The sequence below is a fragment of the Acipenser ruthenus genome, chromosome 25, assembly GCF_902713425.1.
Source record: "Acipenser ruthenus chromosome 25, fAciRut3.2 maternal haplotype, whole genome shotgun sequence".
Lineage (NCBI taxonomy): Eukaryota > Metazoa > Chordata > Actinopteri > Acipenseriformes > Acipenseridae > Acipenser > Acipenser ruthenus.
The window spans coordinates 3,975,620-3,998,289 of record NC_081213.1 but is presented as its reverse complement, the minus strand read 5'-3'; the positions used below and the strand labels follow the sequence as shown (position 1 = coordinate 3,998,289).

Below are 22,670 nucleotides of genomic sequence, written 5' to 3'. Positions count from 1 at the left end.
ATGTTAACGTAACATTATTTCAGCAGGTTTCATTCAACTTTAAGAAGCAATTCTTAAAATTAATTCTATAGGGTGGTGCAAAACTTTTGGCAATAGTAGAACTTAATATAACCTCACTTAGCATCCAAACACTATTCGGACTGTATTACTTGATGGCGTGTGTTGTATCCTATAGTACCGTCCCTTTTCTTACCCCAATCTCAAAATCAGAGCTGACAGGTTTGTGATCACTGGTTTTCAGAGCCATGTGACAGTGATAATGCAACTGTTTGATGAGCTTTCCTTTCCACAAGATCCGATCACACCAAGCCGGAGCTCTGCATTTCTCACTTTGAACAAAAGTGAACAATGAAAGTTGCTATTATTATTATTATGAATTGGTCATTTTGCAGATGCTTTTATCCAAAGTGACTTACAGAGACTAGAGGGTGAACTATGCATCACAACTGCTGCTATAATTTACAATAGGACCTCGGCTTAACATCTCATCCGAAATACGAAGCACAAGGAGGTTAAGTGACTTGCTCAGGGTCCCCACACAGTGAGTCAGTGGCTGAGCTGGGATTGAACTGGGAACCTCCTGGTAACAAGACCCTTTTCTTTAACCACTGCACCACTAAGCCTCTTCTTTTTGTCAGAATATTTTGTTTGCATTGTTCAGTTACTGCACTCTCCCCTTTTATCAGCTCCAAACCAAACCAAAAAAAAAAAAGCAAGCCATCTACCTTGTGTCCCACTGGTCTGATCCTGTATCATACTTGTACGTCGGCTGAAACGTGATTTCTCCCTCTGTAAAGCCTTCAAATACTGCCTTCTCCTCTATTTGTCTCCTTAACTACAAAGAGAACATGTGCGCAGTTAAATAAAAAGCATGCAGGTACATTAACTACACTGTAATAACAAGCTGAGCAATGCAGCAATAGATACATTTAATAATGCTGTTTCTGCACTAGGTGTGTAATCAACGTTTTTACCTGATCATACTTATAAAGTGTCTGAAAGTCCTTATCCTTAATGAGTTGTTTAACCCGTTCCACCTCCAAATCGCTGATTCTGTAGTTTAAGTCACCAAGCCACAAGACCACACTAGAACAAAAAAAAAATGTATCCACATTAACATTTATATTGCCTACACTATTTTTTTTTTTTATTAAAGCTGAATCGTTTGCATTTGGTAATTCTAAATAAATACTATTGTGCATTTCATTAATCATATGAACTTACATGTTCCCAAAATATTTCATTTTAAAGGGTTACAGTCATCGAGAGTAAATTTGTATCCTGATCCCCCGGCTACAAGTTGTCATCAAACTAAGCTCAGAGCCACAGACAATTATGCATAATATTTGACCTTTTACGGTTATTGATATACTAAGCTGTCTATATTTATGTTTTATTTATTTCTAACAAAACACCATCAAGTGTCCCAGGTAGAATCAAGGGGTGAAAGCGTACCTGTGTTTCATGATTGGAAGGGGTGGTGACATGGGATCTTGCTGGCGAAACAGCAGCCGTGTACAGATATCTTTGTAATCCTGGTTTCGTCTCTCAAACTCTTCTATATGAGCTGCCAGGTGAGAGTTCACAACACAGATTGTGGAATTGTGGAAACTAAACCTTATAGCCACGGCACCTTTATTACCCTGGAAATACCACAAGAGAAAAAAGACGACATTAAACCTGGAGAATATTGGGAACAGAGACCCAGTAAATGACACCACACAACCCATAACCTGAAACATAGAATCGTCTTTCCCTTTACTGTTAGTTTCACTTTTGTTTAACCCTTTCATGCTTGAAATAGCATTGCAGACTAAAAAAGAACAGTATTCAAATATGCTTACATGCCTAAGCTTCACTGCATTAGTTGGAAAAAGCTTTATTTGGCCAATTTCCTTCCAACTCTAATGCACATCACAAAGCTAAAGACCATAATCAATTTGATTGACAGAGGTCATTAAAACACTCATCTTCATAGTAAGAGGCAGCTGATCTATTCAGGCACTTTTAAATTATGTTGTGCATGCTGTTTTATTATGGTATTTAACAGCTGTAATTGAAAAAAGCCTCATTTTATGTTCAAGTTAAGCTAATATAAATATGGTTGACCAGAGTCAGGGGAATCACATAAAATGTAGACAACAGCAAAATAAAACCAAAAAAACACAAAAAAACAGAAAGAACAGTTTACTGCACAGAAACAGCTAGTTTATTATCATGACAATTGTTCTGCAATTCGGGCTCAAAGATAAGTAGTACAGTATGTTCTCTCAAAATGAATGTGGGAGCTTTTTGACATTTAGGTCAGATTGGAGCAATATCACGGAACTTAAATAAAACTATTTTAACACCATACTCTCCTCACAAAACAATTTCTATACAGACTTATGGATTATTTCTCTCTCTACATATATATACAGATTTTGTTTGAGGCCAAGCTTTCTAACAATTGCAACACATCATCTATCTACTCCAGTCTTACTGTGAGAAATTATCTGCACTCACATTGCGATGCTTTCTCTTTTGTGTTCCATTAATCTATGAAGCAGAGGGAGCAGCTGAGTTTCATTGAAGCTTCACTGTATATTGCAAAACTGGTTTAAATTCACAGATAATCCCTGTGTCGTACAGACCTTCAAACCACAATATCTTTGTGGCTTTGGGGGTGGAACACCAGAAGAACTTTAAATTCTAAAGCATTAATAAACTCTTCAATGGGTGCTACAGCAACGTGAATACATTTAAAGAAAGCAATACAATAATAAAACCCACAATAGAAAGACATTTGATAGTATGAAAGACTTTCAACAACACCCAGTTATGCTTATACAGCTAAAGAAATAATTGAGTGGGTTGAGTCAGTATCTGGGGTTAATGACAGGCATATTGATGTGCACAGCACACACAGCCACTGGTGGTTGAATGTTGTAACTCTGGTTATTTCAAAGATTTCAACAAAGTGCAAACTGCCACCTGATGACCAAATGGAGAGAATCTTATCCAGATGATACACAACTTAAAGTAGTGATGAGAAAGTCAAAGCCACATTTTAGCATAGGAGGTGCATCTCTTACCATTCTTCCCATGATTCCAGTCCCTACAGATTCTACCTCAACGTCTGAGATGTACTCTGCATGCTCCTTCCTCACGTAAAATATCAGCATGATTCCAACCAAGCGGATCAGCTTGACCTGTAACAAAGCAACAGCCTTTTCATACAGGGAACAATGAAACAGAAGCAGTAGACCAGAGGTTCTCAAACTAGGGGGTGCAGCCAGGTTTCAGGGGGCGGTCGTGAAACAACCACCTCACAAGCAGACCACTTATTTATTTCTTTGTTCGTTTTAGATTTGCCAGGAATATTCTGTGGATAGTTGTGTTAGAAAAGTCCTTCCGATTAAGAAAAATCTGTTTGTTTGTTTGTTTTTCTCAACAAAAATCTACATAGTTATAGGTGTACGTCTATATTAATATATTAAATTAGGGGTGTCCCAGTTAGAACACCTTCGAGAATCTCTGCAGTAGACCAACAAATGTCACAAATCAAAATAATGTTATTGCCATGCCCTATTATTATTCAAGCTTGCACCCAATTAACAGAACTAATGGGGCATCTGCTACAAAAATAATGGCTGCTAAATATGGTGCATCCAATTGTAAATCCACAATGCGTCCAAAACTTGCAGAAAACATTATTACACTTGTATTTTTCTAGTAAAGAACAGCAAAGAAAGGTTTCACTGTTATATTTGTGCTGGCTCATTCTACAGAAAGAGGAGTACATAACAGTGTGAATGAAAGTCTTTTTTACCATGGCGTACTTGGCACCCGGATGGAGAGCCTCAGACACAGCTTTGGACCACTCCTGCTCTCTGGGGGTGTCATTAAAGAAAAAGGCTTCTTTACTGAGGTCCAGCTCCTGGAAGCTGTGATGTAAAAGAACAGTGTCTTCAGAATACATTGCCACTGTTCTATGAAACACATCAATCCACTGGTAAACTACAATGCATGAAGTATTACAAATACTGTGACGTTGTTTCTATACGTTGTCCTATGACAGATTGTGCCTCTTAATAATATGCAACTGACAGGTTGGATTGATTTGAAAATGTATGTACAGTATGTCTTCATCATGAAAGCAGTGTGCAGTAGTGGTTAGGGTTCTGGACTCTTGACCGGAGGGTCGTGGGTTCAATCCCCGGTGGGGACACTGCTGCTGTACCCTTGAGCAAGGTACTTTACCTAGATTGCTCCAGTAAAAACCCAACTGTATAAATGGGTAATTGTATGTAAAAATAATGTGATATCTTGTAAAAATTGTAAGTAGCCCTGGATAAGAAATAAATAATAATAATAATAATAATAATAATAATAATAATAATAATAATAATAATAATAATAATAATAATAATAATAATGAAAGTGGAACAAAACACTTGCAATTGTTCCAGCAAAGCTTTCTCCCAAAACACCCATCCACTGGAGATTAATAGCTCTAGGGGCACATTAGTCGGATTTCTTGTTTTAGGGAAACACGGCATTAGATATTATAATCATAACAACTGTAATTATATTTGTTTCCATGCTTCAGGCGTCTAACTTCCTGCCCTCTGCTTATGTACAGTCATGGTGAAAATATGTGTTTGTTCACCAGATATATAAAAAGATTGATTTTCTTTTTTAAAAACACCTACCCCACACAGTAGACATCTGGAGGATCGGTGCCAAAGCTCAGCCATGGCTGTAGACTGTCCTTTGGACACTGGCCATTAACATTGTAGGTACCAATAAAAAACCTGCAACGGAAGCCGACAAAACGGGAAGTTGGTGAGGTTGAAGATTTCATGCAGAACCTCCTACTGCTTCAATTAGTAGAAGGAAAATGCCTATTTGACACACATAGTTCCAAGGTAGCGGGGGTGGTTGTAATGTAACTGTCAACAAGGCCTACTTTCTAATAAAGAACATCACACAAAAAGTCATTTCAGTGCAAGATTTTACATGATTGTAGGGCTCTGCAGCATTAAATTAACATAACATTTTTTTTTAAAGTCTGTATCTCTAAATTGCAGAGTAGCTTGGTGGTTCTAAATAAAGAGCTAGTAGATCATGGGTTAAAATCCCAACTCAGCATCTTGACTTGACCGTGTGACCTTGAGGAAGTCTCTGTATCAACTTGACCTACAGTACAGTTCCACCCAACTGAAACAATAACATGCAAAACGTGTAAGGAAATGAGATGCAGCACCAGGAGCACATGGATGAATTCAGCACTATCACTGCTGGTACAGGAAGACTTCACAGTCAGCTGTCATTAGTAACATGGCATGTAGATAAAATTATTCTGCCAGCAGAGGGCATCATGTGTAAGAGAGGTTGCATACAGTACTGTATGCAGTATGTGGTAGCTGGTACTATGCAGAATATCACAGTAGTGCACAGTATAAAAAAGCATATATTACTCATTTGTCTCATCCTCTGTCACAATAGCTACTTTTTTGAAAACAGTGGTGGACAACTAGAACACATTTGCATACTGTAGCTTGTTTCACTTCTGTACCCATAGACCTACCTGAAGTTTCTGATGTAGGTATAGGTCTCTTCCCTTTTCAAGAGCTCACACTTGATAATGTTATCTCTCAGTCCAAACTGTGGCATGGCAAGTATCTGTGCTTTGTTTGAAACCGTGTGACTTGAAGATCGCACCATATCATTCCGTGCTTCCACTTTCACTTTTCCCTGCCTTTATAGCAAAAGAAAAGGGTTATATTCATTATCAATATGAAAGAGACAGCAGCACAGTTAATGCTGGTCAGTAGGTGGCACTGTGGTACTCCCACGGGGAATGAGACAACATTCTACTCACACCTTTTAAAAGATGGAGATTGAGATTTCGTGAGATATCAGCGATTTAGCGAGAATGTGATTTACAAAAAAAGTTTTCTAGTTAAAGTGTTTATATAAATGATATACCGGATTCATGCTATCCCTGCAGTGGTTACACTATTGTCCACCCTGCATTATCTTGCCTCTGGGTCCTTTCAGGGGACTGTCGCAGCTGTTGCTGGCCTTTCCCAGTCCGCATTTCCTCGTGCGTTGCCAGTTGTGCTCAATGCATTTTTGAGGCGAACACCCAAATACCTATTTTTTCCCTAAAAGCAGGGTGTACTTATAAGCCTTGAAAACAAATTCCTATGACATTTATGGTTTCCCCAACGTGTTGGGAGCAATAGACTGCACACATGTGCCACTAACCTCTCCAGCTCATTCTGAGCACCTGTATAGGAATAGGAAACACACCTATTCTATTAATGTGCAGGTTGTTTGTGATTCATGGGCAGCAGTGTGGAGTAGTGGTTAGGGCTCTGGACTCTTGACCGGAGGGTCGTGGGTTCAAATCCTGGTGGGGACACTGCTGCTGTACCCTTGAGCAAGGTACTTTACCTAGATTGCTCCAGTAAAGACCCAACTGTATAAATGGGTAATTGTATGTAAAAATAATGTGATATCCTGTAACAATTGTAAGTCGCCCTGGATAAGGGCGTCAGCTAAGAAATAAAATAAATAAAATAAATAATCACAAATGTAGTAGCCAAGTATCCAAAACACTTGCCTCTGCTCGAAAAACACTGTTTCAGGCAAGAGTGGTGTACACGTTATCCTTTGGGCACCCTCTGCTTCAGAAAAGCACAACTCAACTACTGCTATTTAATCGAAGAAATATCGCACTACTCTCGCAATGTTAGAGATTTCGCTAAGATGACACAACAAATAAGACAAAATGTATAGTTTGTAACTGGCCCATCTTAGTACATCTACCCCTCAAACAGGAGTACTACATCTAAAAGAAACATGTTTCTTTAGAAATGTATCTGTGATTAATCTGTTTTACCTGTCGGCATTATTCTCTGTATTGTCGTTGATGTGTCTGTGATGATTTGCCTGTTCTTCAGTGTCCTTTATTTTTCCATCTGTTGCAGAATTTCCTGAAAAAAGAAGACAGATACTGTAGAATAATACAAGCCACAGAGTCAGGCCATCTAATGAAGACACTTTAGAACAGAGACAGTGTGTCCCAGTGAATCTCAACTACCAGGGAAATGTCTACAGTATCTATGAAAAGACATGCAAGTTACAGTAAAGACAGTGACCAAAATAAACCTCCAGGTCAAGTCTGAGTTAGCAACAATGTATTATGTAGTACACAGAGAGCAATGATATTACTGTAACATAACAGATACTGTAACATAACAGTGCTGCAATGCAACATTCCAAAAAATGAGTACAGTATCACACAGGCTGAAACCACAACATGTTTGTCGGACAGCTGTTATTTCATAGACAGAGCTAAAACAAATGCAAATCACTGCAAACGCATAAAAGACTGGCCAATTCAATTTCACATGCATTAAAAACCAAGGTAACCACCAATACGAATGAACACCCAGTAAATAGTTACGATACCACACGTTCCAGATAGTGATACTCTGGAGCACTACTGTTGGGAAGTTCCTAGAGACCCTGAAACAGATTGGAAGTATTTTAAAAGTCTCGTTGGAGAATGATTGTACAGTAAGCGCCAGCTTGTTTCATTAACAGCTCCCACACAGAGAACTAGTGTCACACTGGAGTGTTTGTGAACAATAAGGCTCTAATTTTGTCAGATGGCAACTCCTCCCTTCTCAGACTGTTTGCTTTTCACAGCACACCTTTCTACCCATGAAACAATCCTGATCAATTATTTTTCATCCATCACAGCAATGACAAGTATTCATGACACATCTAGTATTAAGCCAATAATAATGTTCTCATGCGTCATTCCACGTTATTCTTCTTTCTGCAACAGTAAAGCCCACCGTTCTGCCAAACCATTTAAAATAAAAGCTTGTGATGAAAAGCTTTGGCTACAAGACTCATTCTATTACATACACTGTACTTTCTATTTATAGTGCAGCACAACGTTATCACAAACGCACTAATACTGTGGCACAACCCTGGTGAGAATCAGCAGCTCCCAAACAGAATCCTACACCTTCTCCATTTTGTTCAAAGTTGCAAGGACAAGGGCAAGAAATAAAAGTGGAAATGACTGCCCCTATGAAATATGCATACCAGAAAACTAGCATGCCTTTGATAGCCTTACTAAGCATTTCATAGTGCTCCTGCTGTAGTTGTAGGTATGATTGCAATGTGTATGGGTAGCTGGTGAAAGCAGTCCTGCCTTACAGGCATGGACCAGGGATCTGCTTGATATTTTGACACTGAATAAGATGACAAAGTCAGGTGCAGAACACTGTTAGTTGTGGGGTTTCTGTAATGGAGCAACAGCACATACTGTAGGTCTACGGTACACATTTGCACAGCAGCGATACATCAAAACTACTGTCTACTAATGGTTAGTATTACTGGACAACAGTGTTTCAACAATACCCTGTAATTACTGCATGTCGTACGATCACAATTAAACCCTGTGAGTTATTAAGCACATTGCCTTTTAAATAAGAGTTGTCACACTAAGGTTTAATGTTTAATGTTGTTTTTAATGTTTGAAAATCTAGCCGGTATGTTAATGCCCAAGCTCTTAGTGTACATACTGTACAGTTACATGCTACTTCTGTGACTTTTTCTCCCCTCATATAAAACAAAACAGGGTTACCCTTGCACAACTGCAGAGCAAATGGTTTGTGAAGCTCATTCATTGTACAGTAAATGTAATAATTCATGAATACCTCTAACTCTCCTACACTGTAGCATATCTAAAAGATTGACTTTTTTTCTGTGTATTTGTTTAAAAAAAAAAAAAAAACATTTATATTAGGTGAGCAACTTTAACTAAAAATAAGGTTACTTCTACTAATATTTTATTTATAAAAGTTACATTCTAACAACAAAAGTGACACACTACACTTAGTTGACATGGGTTTTATACTACTGTATGGCTGCAATTAAAGTATCAAGCTCAATTTTATTTTAGCTGAATAAAGCGGATTCTAATAATCCTGTGCTTTGCCCAGGTCTCTCCCTTTGGCAACACAGCTCTGATCTAAAACAACCAAAAACTGCTGACAGTTTGAAATGTTGTTTTGGAAAACTAGAAAAGCATTTAAAAAAAAAAAACCTTAATAGGATTATTTTGCACATGTCGACAACGGATTGAAAACAGTGCATTTTTCTTTTCTTCTCTGAAGGGCACGCTGAGATTCAGGTTTTTTTCTAAAAACAGGTCCCGAGATTATTCAGCTCAGCCTATTTGTGAAACTAGATTCCATGCAAGACAGTTTTATACCACGTTCAGTTAGCTCCTGTAATTCAAAGCTTCGTGGACTAGTGACCTGTATTTGCCACTTTCCATTATTAGGTTGTGCTTAAAATAACCCAGTTTCAAGGGATAAGCAACATAAAAATAAATGTAATGAAAGGAAAATACAAAAAGATGTGTAATTACAGAAAGTGTGAGTATAATTACTGCACGGTGGAATATAGGGGCCTGTATCCAATATGATTATTAGCTTGTAATTTCAAGTAGCAAATATATACTGAAAAAATTCTGCATTTAACTTCTGTTTTGCTTCCCCAGCAACGACAAAGCTTTAAAACCTACTGCTCTTAGCAGAAGAAAAAGCAAGCCTATTTTCTTCCCATACTGTCGTGGAAAGTACTGCCCGTTCAAGGGAGGTACAGCTAGAACTTCTGCTGGGGAATGTAAAACAGGGCTGTCAAAACGGTTTCTGATGGAGTGCCCAAGGCTGTGGAAGAATGTAATAAACAGATACCAACGGATTAGATTTTAGTGAAACAAGACTGAACGGCACCCTTTAATTGGTTTACCTATTCCAACTCTCCAATTAACCTTTCCCTGAACAAGTTGTACATTACATTTCAGCTCAAGTAGGCCAAGTTTTGTGGGGGCGTTTCCTCCATTTATGACTGATGATACATGAACCACACATCATGGACTCTCAGTGTTTCATTACAGATGCGAAATACATTCCAAATGTGATCCATTCACATACTGAATAGTTATTTTTGGTCCAGCATATATGACACAATGACCTCTATTCTACATACAGTATGTGCATAGTTTTTTTTAGTAAAGGAGACAAAAGTAAAATGATGTGGTTAATATTCATGTAAGGGGGTTGAAAAAGAAAAAAAGAAATTCCAAACTCTAAAACAATTCATTTTGACTTAATACACTTTCATAATTCGACAGCTATTGGGCCACTTTTTTGCCATGAAACAGACCAGGTACTGTATAGTAATATCCATGCATTCTGAATGTGCTAGTAACCTAGTCACAGCCGACATGCTTGATATGAGACCGAAATACAGTAATAAGCTACACAATGTTTGCAATTTCACAGGTTGATGTAGACTTCCGATGCTACTGTTTGAGAAAAAGAGTGTTGGAAGTTTTTAGGTTAATGTGTGAGAAACACAAAGTGGTGACTCATAGCGGGAAACTATGTTTGTTGGCACGGCGATATGATTTCCACAGTGGAGGAAATCGGAACGTTCAAGAGGGAATTCCAGAATAATAAAAATAAAAAAAATTCTGATTTTTTCTTTTTTTTTTTTTAAACCCATATTCCCTGCTTGTTGTACAGAAGCTAGGAAGTAGCCACAGCCTACATGTAACTTACAGAACACAATAGTCTTTTCTGGGAAACACAATCAGCTTTTGCGGACGAAGTCCAACCCAGTTTCCTGTTGTAAAAGTGAAATGGAAAATGCTGTTAAACAGTCTTTGCTGATGAGAGTCACAGCATATTTGCTAAGGTAATCCTGTCAGTTGTCTTGTCAATAAACTCAACGAATACCTTCACTTTTAATAAAATCAGTTAGCAGGCACGTGGTCAGATTTAATAAGAACTTGCTCTAACAACAGACCTTCGATTTTTTTTTTTTTTATAGAAAAAAAGCAAGTGGCAACCAAGGAGTACAGAACAAGCAAACAAACAAACAAAAAAAACGCCAACTATGCTTTGTCCCGTCAACTCAAAACTCCTGTAGTGTACTATCAAATATCTGGTGCAAACTTTGCATCAGAGTACAGTAAATTCTTCATGAACTAGGTCTAATGAGAATTGTTTAGTGGCAAAATGTCTGTTTAAAGGAATTCTAACCATTATATATAGAAATAGACCTGTATATTTGTTCTTTTGACTATTTGCTTTCTGCATTTTACTTTCATATATCTGATGCATGGGGTGAAACTGCACTGTGGGTGCAGGATACATGGATTTCACCCTAGACAAAATAAAAATGAATTCTGTGAAACTTAATGATCTACAGGACAATAATTAGGCATACTTCAGAATGGTTTTATTTAAGCCTCGGTTATAAGCCTAATTCAAAACCTGCTTCCTCCTACTGTAAAGTATTAACATCTTCTCTGTTGATAACACACGAACACCGGAAAAAAGCTCTGCAGTGGGGCATGTTTCATTTGATTTTATCTAACAGGTTTGTACTTCATACAGGACATATTGTAGTCACTGCTGCATTGACTGACAAACCACAGCGAACGTCTAGCGAGCGAACGGAGGCATGCATTACAGTAAAACGACTGGAAGCGGTGCGTGGAAAGATGTTTGTGGTTACAAGTGCCAGGGTTTGCCTGCATAATATAACAATGACGATGCTTGTACACTTTAGAAACTATGTTTTATTGGAGCAAAAATGGAGTAGGGTGGGTATTTTCTATTTGCCATACAGTATGTATCCTATGGAAACACTTCTTTCAGACAATTTTGAAGTAATTGTTTCCTGTGAAGCGTTACCTGCGTTTATCAGAAAAAAAGCAGATCCAAAAGGAGACTCCTGTGTTGAAATAATTGCTTCCATCACATTCACTGGCTAAGTTAAAGTCCATATTTCTATATATAGAAATCAGTGAAACAACTATGACAAAGAGGCTACATGTAAAGTGCCAGCATAATACAATTCAGAAAGGAGACATCCACAAGATTTGAAATAAACAATTCTTTATTGCATTCTGACAACTGATCATGCCCATAATGAAACACAGCATAATTTGGCCCATGGCCTTGTCCATTGGAGCTCGATAGCCACTCCTACATGCCGGCCGAACTGTGATGCACTGTAATGTATATTGATGGATTGTTAACTAATGCGAGCGGGCAGGACAAGGTGCACTGCAAGGTGGAGGCGAGAGGTCTATTTATAGGAACAGTTTGATTGCGTATGTGAATAATGGGTGGATTCCTCTTTCAGAAACACAACCTAGTTTCCAAAGCAACAATACAACACTGACACTGACATTGCTGGAATTGCAATAACAATTACAATGCTATTCTGTGCAATTACAATTATAATTACACTTATACTAAAAAGACTAACATAAACAACAACTGCCTGTACCCACATTAACATGTAAACTCTATTTATTCTAATTATCCAAGCAATAACCACAGGTACAAATACAGGAACATGTATTTAGCCAGTGCTGGTTACCTGGGGAACTTCCCAACTGGTCATGCATGTAGCAAAAGTCAGGTTATGCAGTCAGCAGGCACACCTGCATGATCAAAGGGTTGCCCTATCCAGCATTTGCCATGCAAAACCTGAAACCTGTTTTACTCACAAGTTCAGGTTTGGTGTTTGTTTTTGTTTTTTTTGAGGAGAAACAAAGTCTTATAAAATGAACTTACAGAGTCAAACTATTGCAAGTGCACAGGGAACACTACAACACTAAAGCATACTACTTAGAACAGATTCATAATAGCACAATGTTTTCAGTTAGCCAAAACAAACAAAGCTAAGCACAGACGTTAAGGCCCGATGGCTGACTTACGTTTTGATTTTACATGTTTAAATGCTCAGAACTAAAACGTTTGTTAGTTGTTGTGCTTTCAGTCAATAACACAGATTAAAATGGAAGTCTAGTTTTACACTACTTACATAAATGAAAGCAGAATTCCCCCTCGATGAATCATCCTACCACACCATTAAATTGTGTCAGAATCCTCTGCTACAGTTAATTTTATTAACCCCTTAAGGACCACTACCTCTATGGGCTTCATATTTAATGTTTTCTATTTTTTTAAAAGACTGGAGCGGAACACGATGCAATACAGAACACAGAACTGTTGATTTTGCCATATCCTGGATCGATGCAAGACATGCAGCAGGAGTCCACAAAAGGACAGATGTCTTTGCTAATTGTATGTAACTACTGTACATTTCAACCACAAAAAGAGGGAACTCGAACGAAACCATCTGAATTATTGTACATGGTTATTTGTGCTGATTACTTGCTAAGAACTTGTGTTTTCTGTACTGATTAAGCCATGTCTCAGTACGTGCCAAACATGGGATTATTTTTATTCTCATCTCAAGTCTGCAAGAGTATTACGTTTCTGGCAAGAAATCACTTGGCTTACAGGCAGAAGTGTGTTGTGTTTACTGTATGTCTATGCTGGGCCAACACCGGGATTGACAGAAACCAAAACCCCACATATGTAGTGAACTGCCCAAATCTTAAACTAAGTTACTACTGTAGTTGTGCTAAACAGAAAAAAAAAATGAAACCACTGAAAATAACGAAAAGTACTGAAGTGTCTTTCGAAATAAACACCAGGTACAAACCTTAAATCTGCCAAACTAAACCCTCATTTGCAAGCTAAAGCTGTTAATCTGAGGGGAAGGGTCTTTGAATCACTGTACAGTGTTTCCAGAACCAAGCTCATGTTAGAATTTTGGAACATCATGTTCCTACAGTTTTGCACCCAGCTGTTTCCAAAGTCACTGCAAAATCACCAAAAAATAAATGAATAATGGAAATAAATAAGTGATGTTTGAAAAACGTTCCAGTAATAGTGCCTACTGTATACTGTATTGGTAGAATGTATATCCCCTATCCTTTACAGTTCCAGCCTATTTAAACACATTGTAAAAATTAATCACTGAGAATCCTCTGATAACAACTGTATATGTAGTACTCCTGTTTGTGCCAGAATAACCTACTGTACTAAGTACAGTATCCACACACATAGTAAACCCTACTCTGTATTCACTCGGACATAGTTTCATGTACTGTACTATTTTTGTTTGCGTGGTAAACTCGTAAAAAATAAGCTGCCAACATCAACATTCAGACAGAGATTAGACGATAAGTCTAGTATTATAACATCGTGACGTAGGCTAAACAAATTGTAGGCGGTTGTTAGGTTTTTATTTTATCGGTCGTGACTTTGAAATAGCACAAAGTTAAAAAAAATAAAATAAATAGGCTGACTAAGTAAAAGTTTGCTTGCAAAATCAAAACATCTCAATTAAATGAAATATATTGTCAGGTTAACCAATTACACAACGTACAGTAGTTCGCAAACTCACGAAGTGCTGTAATACTAGTCAGTATCTTTAAAAGGGAAACGTTCTTATAAACCAAAACGCGGCACGTAAAAGAAAGACAAATAAAGAAAGTATTTAGTTACCAGATTCCTTGTTTACATGATACATTGTCCAGTTCTCACTCGCATTTTGTAAAGCTTTTCCAAACGAGGGACCTGTTCCTGCTATGTAAAGATTTCAGTGACATCACACCACTCGCCGAGGAAAAGTAAAGCACCACCTGACCAGGCCAGACCAATCAACTGACAAACTAGATTACAGTATACGAGATGTTAAACACAGACAGGAACAGAAGCGAAACTCGCTGTGGTACACACAAGAAATTTCGAGGCTAAAATGTTCTTGAAGTACAGTATATATATATATATATATATATATATATATATATATATATATATATATATATATATATATATATATTTGCACGAAAAAGTATGCTGAATCAAATCTTAAAGTTCAAAGTTCGAAAAAAACAAACAAAAAAAATAATCGATTTGACTTATCGCAATTGACTAGTTTTTACGGGCGCTTTGATTACCCTGCAGTAAACTGTCCTTATGCGATAACACATTATTAGAACCTAGTTTATTTTTCTTTTGTATATAACAATATCACTCACATAATACACATTATAGGAACCATTACTATTTTAATAATCACTTAAAATACCTATTGTTGTTTAAAAAACAAACGCAAGTGTGCCGTGTGCACCTGGAAAAGCAAACATTGTCCACTGTGTTTATATTCTTAGTGAATATTACCAGTAGCTTTCGCTGCAGTTAACTTGTATTTTTCATGTTTCTAGACCAACCACTTCCTCAGAAGAGTGTTTTTTTTGTATTTCCTGTGCAAACATAAAAAAAACGCATACATTTTTTTTATATGTAGCATTACCCTTTAAAAATAAACACCAACATGTTTAGTGACTTTTAATATTATTATTATTATTATTATTATTATTATTATTATTATTATTATTATTATTATTATTATTATTATTATTATCTGTGGTGGTGTTCACATCACAGGTTTTGCAAGCAGCACAGAGATATACCGAGGCATCGTCACAGAATTGGCAGTTAAAATCCCTATGTGGCACTTACTCGCTTTCTTCGTTGTGCTTATACGGTCAATGTCAATGCCCTTGTGTGCTGGGGTCTGGCAGGCTTGTCCTTTGCCTGGAGCGCAGAGGGGCTGAGGGGCCTTTGGACGGTACTTGGAGAGCCATTGAAACTGGGAAGGACCAGCTCCAGTGGGAGAATGTTTAAAGACGCCTATGCAAACAAGAATAGATAACAGGTGGGCTGCCATGAATTCCAAGATCATGCCTTCAAGAGTATGACATCATAAAGCATGAGGAGATAGAGGGTTTAATGATCTAAATAGGGGCGGATCTTAACACCACTGCCCTTCACAAGATATTAATATTACACATACAATAAAAAACACATTGATATGTGTGTCAGGTTCACAAATGTTATGGCAGCAGTATATTTAGATCCACTACAGTTTAGATCTTTAAACTAGAACCCAGAGTGGAACTATAATTCATATTTAATGGAACTTTTCATTTTAATTAACTGTAAATGAAGATATCAGGTTTTCTAGGCTTCTGTTAAGTTATATCAGGTTATACTGAAAAACATCACTTACTTCTTAAAAGATGCAATAGACACTAGAGTCACCTTATATATATATATACATACACACACACACAGACACACAGACACACACACACACTGCTGTGCAAAAATATATACTGTATATAAATATATCAATAAAATCACCTGGAAATGTCTAGATTACAAAAATAAAGTACAAGTCCTTTAACCATGCATCCGGTAACATCAACAACAGTTTCTTCTTGTTGGTGCACTTTAAGCTGCTAAAGCAACCACAATGCCAAAACCACAGCATTAAAAAGTCATTGAGAGCCTCTAAGCAAACCTCATTTACAATCAACGAATTCTGCAATTCACTGAAGACATTCAAATGAACCCCCATTTACCTCATCATTCTTCCCTTTCAAAAAGAGCATCTGGTAAAGCTAACCGATTGCTCCTGCACACTTGACAGAACCAAACCTACCTTCCGTGTCTTTGATTTCCTCCTTGTCAAGGCTAACCCTTTCTAAGACTGTTTCCATAGCGCAACAGAAAGTCTTTGTCCAGAAGGTATTTTAAGCTGTCCGGCAAAGATGCAGTTTCCAGAAAGTTGGGAGCTTCAGCAAATTTTGAATAGGGGAGTGGTGCCGTGGGAAGCACCACTGTTCAAACAAACGTACCACCGCAAAACATAACACATAGTTACTGGAATGCCTACTTCATGGTACTTGGCTGGTAAACCTGGTCATTTGTTGAAACTGCAGTTTGCAATCTGAACAGACTTCATCCTTGTTTTGAGCTAAAGATACCAGTCTAAGGAGACTCAATTCCTTGCCTATGCTCTCTGCTACTGTAGCTGTCAACGTTTTCTCATTTGCATCTGTTTTGCAATTTTCTGAGAAGAATGAACTATAAACTCCGCCCCCATCAGTGTGTCCCACACTCAAAAGATAAGTTAGCAGTATGACCTTGGAGGGAACTCAAAGATACAGAATACTGTGGATTGAAATGCTAAGCTTGTTATGCATCAGTTTTACTGCTAAGGTGGAAACCTCAATGTTTTCTGAAAATCCTACTTATTAAGTCATGCATAGTGATATGCTTATCTCTGGTCTCTGTTGCACCAGCCTATAATAAACATATGGTAACTGTGATCACAGAATCAAACAGAACCATTAGCCAGCCATTTCATTAACAGCAATGTTTTTAGAACAAATATTGCACACTGGTGCTAATATTCCACTACGGTGTTGAAATGAATTACCTGAGTGTACTGGCTCATATCATTGAGATCCAATTGTATGTAATGATATCAAAGTGTTGATATTCTACTATACCAAGGGCCTCGTAAAAGCCACAGCTTGTGCTACTATAGCCCCTCAGAATACAACCATTCCAATGGCACTGCATAGCCCTTCGGAGATAATTTGATTTGGGTTTAAAACCTGTTTTTCAGTTCCAGTGCTATTTTAAAGTCCCAGTGGCTCACAAGTGACTCTGTATATTGTGTACCAGCTCTGTATACAGTCAAAACAAAGCGAAGTCAAAGCTGACAAAAACAGCAGAATGTAATTTGTATTTATTGTTGCTTAGAAGATAATCTAAAAACAATGTATCCCCATTTTTTTAAAATTGTTAGCATTTAGGTTCATCTGAGGAACACCGATAAACCTGCAAGACAAGAACATGTGACAAAGAAAATGCAAATTAATGTTTTCCTGCCCGACTTTAAACCTGGTTGCCCTTTTAAGACCAATGGTTCATGACAGGAATTACTAATCCAATCTTAAGGTGTAATAGCAAAGAAAGCAGCAGGGGGGCTGAATTACGTGTGGACCAACCTGAAGGATAGGTCTGTCAATGATTCTTTAAAAGGTTAGTGGGGGAAAAACATCAGAGGCCAGGTGCCCAGTGAGCTCAAAAGCAAAAACCGGCTGGCTTTTGTCCTTCCTGTGCAGGTAGCCAACATCGCTGTGGAGCTCCTGGGTGTAAAGAGGCAATTGGTTTGGGGATCAGAGGACCCCCACTGACCTTCAGTACTTCTGAGCTGTTGTGGGAATTACTGCGGTGAGGGAACGTTAAAAAAATAAAAATGAGGTTAAAATAATTGGGCACACTAAAATTATAAAAAAAAAAAAAAGAAAGGATGGGTCCAGTGACAATATTAGTAAAAAATCTTTTTTATAGAGAAGCTCAACTGGGCAATGATATGGAAGAGTGAAAATGTTGGGAAATATATTTCAAACCCTTAGGTCTATACGTTAAAGATTACAAATACTGTACAGTGTCACACAGCCAACTAAACAAGGGCACAGACCACTGCTTTATCTGCTCGACTTCCTTGCACACAGCTCCAGAAGATGCTATCTTACAAATTGGCGCTTTTGCACGTGTAAAACAATTTGCTCTAAAGATGTTTGCTTAAAAGCAGAATGCACAGGTTTCTACTACTGCGTCATTGAACAAGTAAAACCTAAGATAAAACTTTTCTTTGGTAAAAAAAATAAAATAAAATACAAGACAAGTGTCCAATTTGAGCTCTTTTGTAAAAAGAATACATCTCACTTTAGTTCCCTTTTAGCAGAACATTTTCTCAGCAAACACTTCCAATCCCTATATAGGTGTTTTTTTTTAAAGATGCTTTTCAGGAAATCTATAACGGTTTCACTTCCTAGATCATGTCACATCAGTAGAGGTTAGGCTGTTACTGGCTGCTAAGCTGTGAATCAATAGGGGAAGCAGCTGGTTAGTTAATAATCAAGGATGGTTAAAGAAGGGGTTTTCAGATTAGGCACCAAGTAGGTTATGGTTCACACACAACCACAGAGTGGCATGTATGACTAAAATGAAAAAGGTCTCTGAATACAGTATGTATAACACAAGGGAGTCACAGTTTTTAGTCAGTCATCTTCTGGAAGCTTGACCCATCAATAACCCAGGGGTGGCATCTTTCAAACCATGAAAACGCCCAGTTTCCTCACTACGGTTATCAAGATTGATGAACTATAATTGACCAAGAGGCAGTGTTTAATTTACTGATACCATTCCAATGCAATTTATTAGCAAAAACAAAATAAAAGTGACAGGACAGGTGACCCCTTAAAACTGAATCCTGTTAAATATGCAACAAGCATTTTAATTTAAGGGTTTGCACAAATGACAACTTTCTACATAAATAAAGCTAAATGAAAAATGTATTCACAAGATTGTCCTGCCATCATACATTGACAACAATTGCACTGCATTTCAAATGTACAGCCAGCGAACACACCCAAACTTGCAAGCTCCAATTACAGCATTTGCATATTGCCAAGGAAATGTGTTTATACTGCAAGTTCCAACATTAGGCAATAGGCAATACAATATTTCTCATTCTGTTATGTTACCAGTTTGTGTAATACAAGGGTGTTTAGATACAGATGGACCTTTGCATAATTAATTTAAACCAGAACAAGTAACAAACAGAAACATATTCAGTTCATATTTCTGTTGAAGAAAGTGGTAAACATGCTGTCCAAATGACACAGCTTGTGGAAAACTGTCTAGTGCTTGTAATAAAAAAGATTGGGTTCAGTACCTTCCCGTTTAGATCAAATTGTCTAGAGCCAACGCCAACTGGGGATCTGGTGCTTATTAATACAGTTTAAGGACACTTTGGTTGATCTAGCCTGTGTCACACATGTCTATGGCAGGACACTATAACTGAAGAGCAGCTCCTGCACACTTTGTTGAAGCAAAACACAATATTTGAGTAATCTAAATATGAACCACTAAGAATTACTGGAAACACCACACAGCTGTAAAATATAAAACCAGGTCATTTCATGCTACTTTCTCTTTAAGAGACCTGTTCAGACTGTTCAGTGGAGGTAGACTACCCCTCAGGCCACTACACATCAGTACAACAGTATACAGTAAGATACACTTGAGGAGACCTGGTTACAGAAGGTCAGTTTTTCTGTGTTAACCTCTAAGGCAAAATGGTTGTTAAAATAGTTTCCTACCGTGACTGGCCTTGTTCATTTCCTGGATAAACATCCGAGTGTGCCAGCCAAAAGGCAACAGCAGCTCCAACACCTGGTCTTGTGATGTGATCCTTACATTGGTGTCTGAGCCTTGAAGGTAATAAAAGGGTTCATAAGACTACTGCCAAAATAATGCTGCTAAAATTGGCCCCAAAGGGGAACTTTTATGCATTTTTGCAAAGCTGTATTACACTGCTGTATTACACTGTATAATTCCTATACATTTTATCCTAATATATGATTTATCCTTAATATTTGTTTTAATAAATCATAGGTGCACAGTCTGGTTTGGTGAATACTTTATCATAGGCTGGAGATGCTAATTCGTGCATATATTATTTAGCAATTGCCACCTGTGCATTTTTATGCACTATGCAAAATTAAAATGTTGTTGCCTGAAGCAGTCTGGTATAGTCGTTTAGTTTAGTACAGTACCATGTACTTCTGAGAAATTTAAAAAAGGCTGAATTGAATTAAACAAAATGGTACCACTGGTTTCCTGTTGATTGTTTTCAAAGTATAATAACGTTACTTACCCACAATTGGAAAGTCATTTAATGGTGGAACTGAAAGAGAACAAACCCCAGAGAATATCGGTGTGTGCAGGTCATCAGCATACAGCACATTGCTTTCATTCCCTTCTCTTTGCACAGCAACACCTTTTCATATCTGCAGCTACACCTGGTGCACTGTATTAAAACTAATGAGCAATTATGGATCAACTCGTTTCCAATTACTTTGGAAGTAAGCTGTTAAAGGCAATGCTATCCAGCAAAAATAAGCCTGTCTGCTTTTAGTTTCAACTTTCCCTTTGGTATGACTACCCTGCTCTCATGATTCATGTGGTTCACCAAACAGTCTTCACATTATTTACCATACGTGTGTGTGTGTTTGTGTGTGTGTGTGTGTGTATGTATGTATATATATATATATACACTTTTTTGCCCTGTGCTACACTGTTAAATATTTCTTCATTTCCAGTCCAATGAGCAGTAGTTATTCTGTTTTTCCTTAGGGCAGAATTGGCTGCTGATGCTGTGATGTGTGCACTGTCCTTCAAACTAACACATTACCAATTACACTGAGTACTTTTAATTAGTTTGCTCCTGTTCAAGTATTGGTTATTTCAAGCAGGCAGTGTCTGAAAGAGACTGTACCACAACAATCTGTAAATTAAATTCAATACTGTGCTACAATATTTTTCTTTGGTGATGTTTATATTTGGTGGTATATATATATTTTGCATTAAATGAAGCTCACAGTAAGAAGCACAGGATTTACTAGACTAAACATTATAAACAAAAGTGTAATTCTCATTCCTTTGTGTTCATATTCCAATCAGAAACTAGACATGGCACTTTGAAACATCAGAACTATATCTGTGATATGCATTATGAGGGATGACAATGATAAGCAAGCAGTTATTACTAGAATCATGACCTACCTTCTTCAAAGGTAAAGTCTTCAGTAATAGCAATTACTCGCTCCAGTGAAACATCATCTCCGGAAATTGCCATTCTTCTGTGAGTAAATACAAATATACTACAGAAAGAAATGTATAAATAGTTGAATATTCTTTTCTGTTACCACAGAACATCCCTGTACTACAAGTTGGGCCGCAGTTCTTTATAGTCCCCCTCAATCCGCAGCCACTTGGGCAAACACTTTAGTTTGAACTAATTAAACAAATAGCCTATGTGCAGCTAGCATTAAGCAAGCAAAAACACCAGCTGTGCATCTTTTGATACAGGTAATTTACATACTGCCAGTTAAACTACAGAAAATGACAGAACACATACTGTATAATTGCATACTAAACAGGCAAGACGGTAAGTTATTACATAAGATAAAACAACGCTTTGCATGCTTGTGTTGTATACCAATAAACATTAAAAGAAAAACAGGTTTGCTGCTATGATGCAGGAAGTTTGACAGCTATCTGGCGAATATTTATAAACAATCAGATAATACTGTGATAAGAGCTGATATCTTCCCATGTCATGCACAACTCAATTCGTAAGGCTTTTGTGTTAGGAGTTGTATTGAGTTGGATCAGTCTAATAAAGAATACCTACGCTTTTTCATGTTTGCATTCCACTAGCCCAAGCAGTCTGCTTTCTGTAGCATTGTCCAAGATGAGAAGACATTGAACAGCATGGTTTTAGTTTTTTAATTAAGGAATAAAACAACAGGAGGTTTGATAATATACGCTATTTTGACAGCCCAATTGTTCACACATTGCACCAGAAACCACAATATACTGTACATGGTTAAAAGCTAACACTGTGTTCTGTTGAACGAAAGGTGTGTTCTTCACAGTGAATTGGTGACTGCATTCACCCTCCGTTACTCGTATGGGCACTATGCAGACTTACTGTCTGTCCAGTTTGTTTCTATGTGTTAAAGGTAGTTTCAGCTGCAGGTACCTTAACGTGGTAGAAGTAGATTGAAAGTTGGAATATGTAATGTATTATTGACACAACACGGTTAAATTATTACATTAAGCAAAGCAAAGCGCTGGTATGATGTTGCCATCTGCTGGATTAATTTCAACACTGCACATAAATCTGTTGGGAGTTTACAATTTTGATGATGTGTTACTGTGTTTACTGAGCATGCTCACAACACTCTACTTAAAAAACTAATGAAGTTTTGTATTATTATT

General features: G+C 37.5%; 1 protein-coding gene across 5 annotated transcripts in view; it reads right to left on the bottom strand.

The window, feature by feature from the left end:
* The window catches only part of LOC117413669 (type II inositol 1,4,5-trisphosphate 5-phosphatase-like), a 29,485-nt gene extending 7,332 nt beyond the window's left edge, over window positions 1-22,153 (bottom strand). The window contains exons 1-13 of one of the 5 annotated variants that reach the window (XM_034906057.2): window positions 22,081-22,153; window positions 21,450-21,547; window positions 20,542-20,571; window positions 19,985-20,095; window positions 6,893-6,986; window positions 5,573-5,743; window positions 4,695-4,796; window positions 3,812-3,926; window positions 3,075-3,191; window positions 1,456-1,643; window positions 975-1,086; window positions 726-835; window positions 194-329 (exon numbers count right to left, since the gene is read on the bottom strand). In XM_034906057.2, coding sequence (XP_034761948.1) covers window positions 194-329; window positions 726-835; window positions 975-1,086; window positions 1,456-1,643; window positions 3,075-3,191; window positions 3,812-3,926; window positions 4,695-4,796; window positions 5,573-5,743; window positions 6,893-6,986; window positions 19,985-20,095; window positions 20,542-20,571; window positions 21,450-21,522 — 1,359 coding nt within the window. In that variant the 5' untranslated portion in view covers window positions 21,523-21,547; window positions 22,081-22,153. Of the gene's footprint in view, window positions 1-193; window positions 330-725; window positions 836-974; window positions 1,087-1,455; window positions 1,644-3,074; window positions 3,192-3,811; window positions 3,927-4,694; window positions 4,797-5,572; window positions 5,744-6,892; window positions 6,987-7,464; window positions 7,549-14,459; window positions 14,627-15,479; window positions 15,651-16,464; window positions 16,761-19,984; window positions 20,096-20,541; window positions 20,597-21,449; window positions 21,548-22,080 lie in introns of those variants that run through there. The other 4 variants (XM_059000008.1, XM_034906056.2, XM_034906058.2 and 1 more) reach the window with 4 other exon arrangements.
* Window positions 22,154-22,670: the final 517 nt, after the last annotated feature.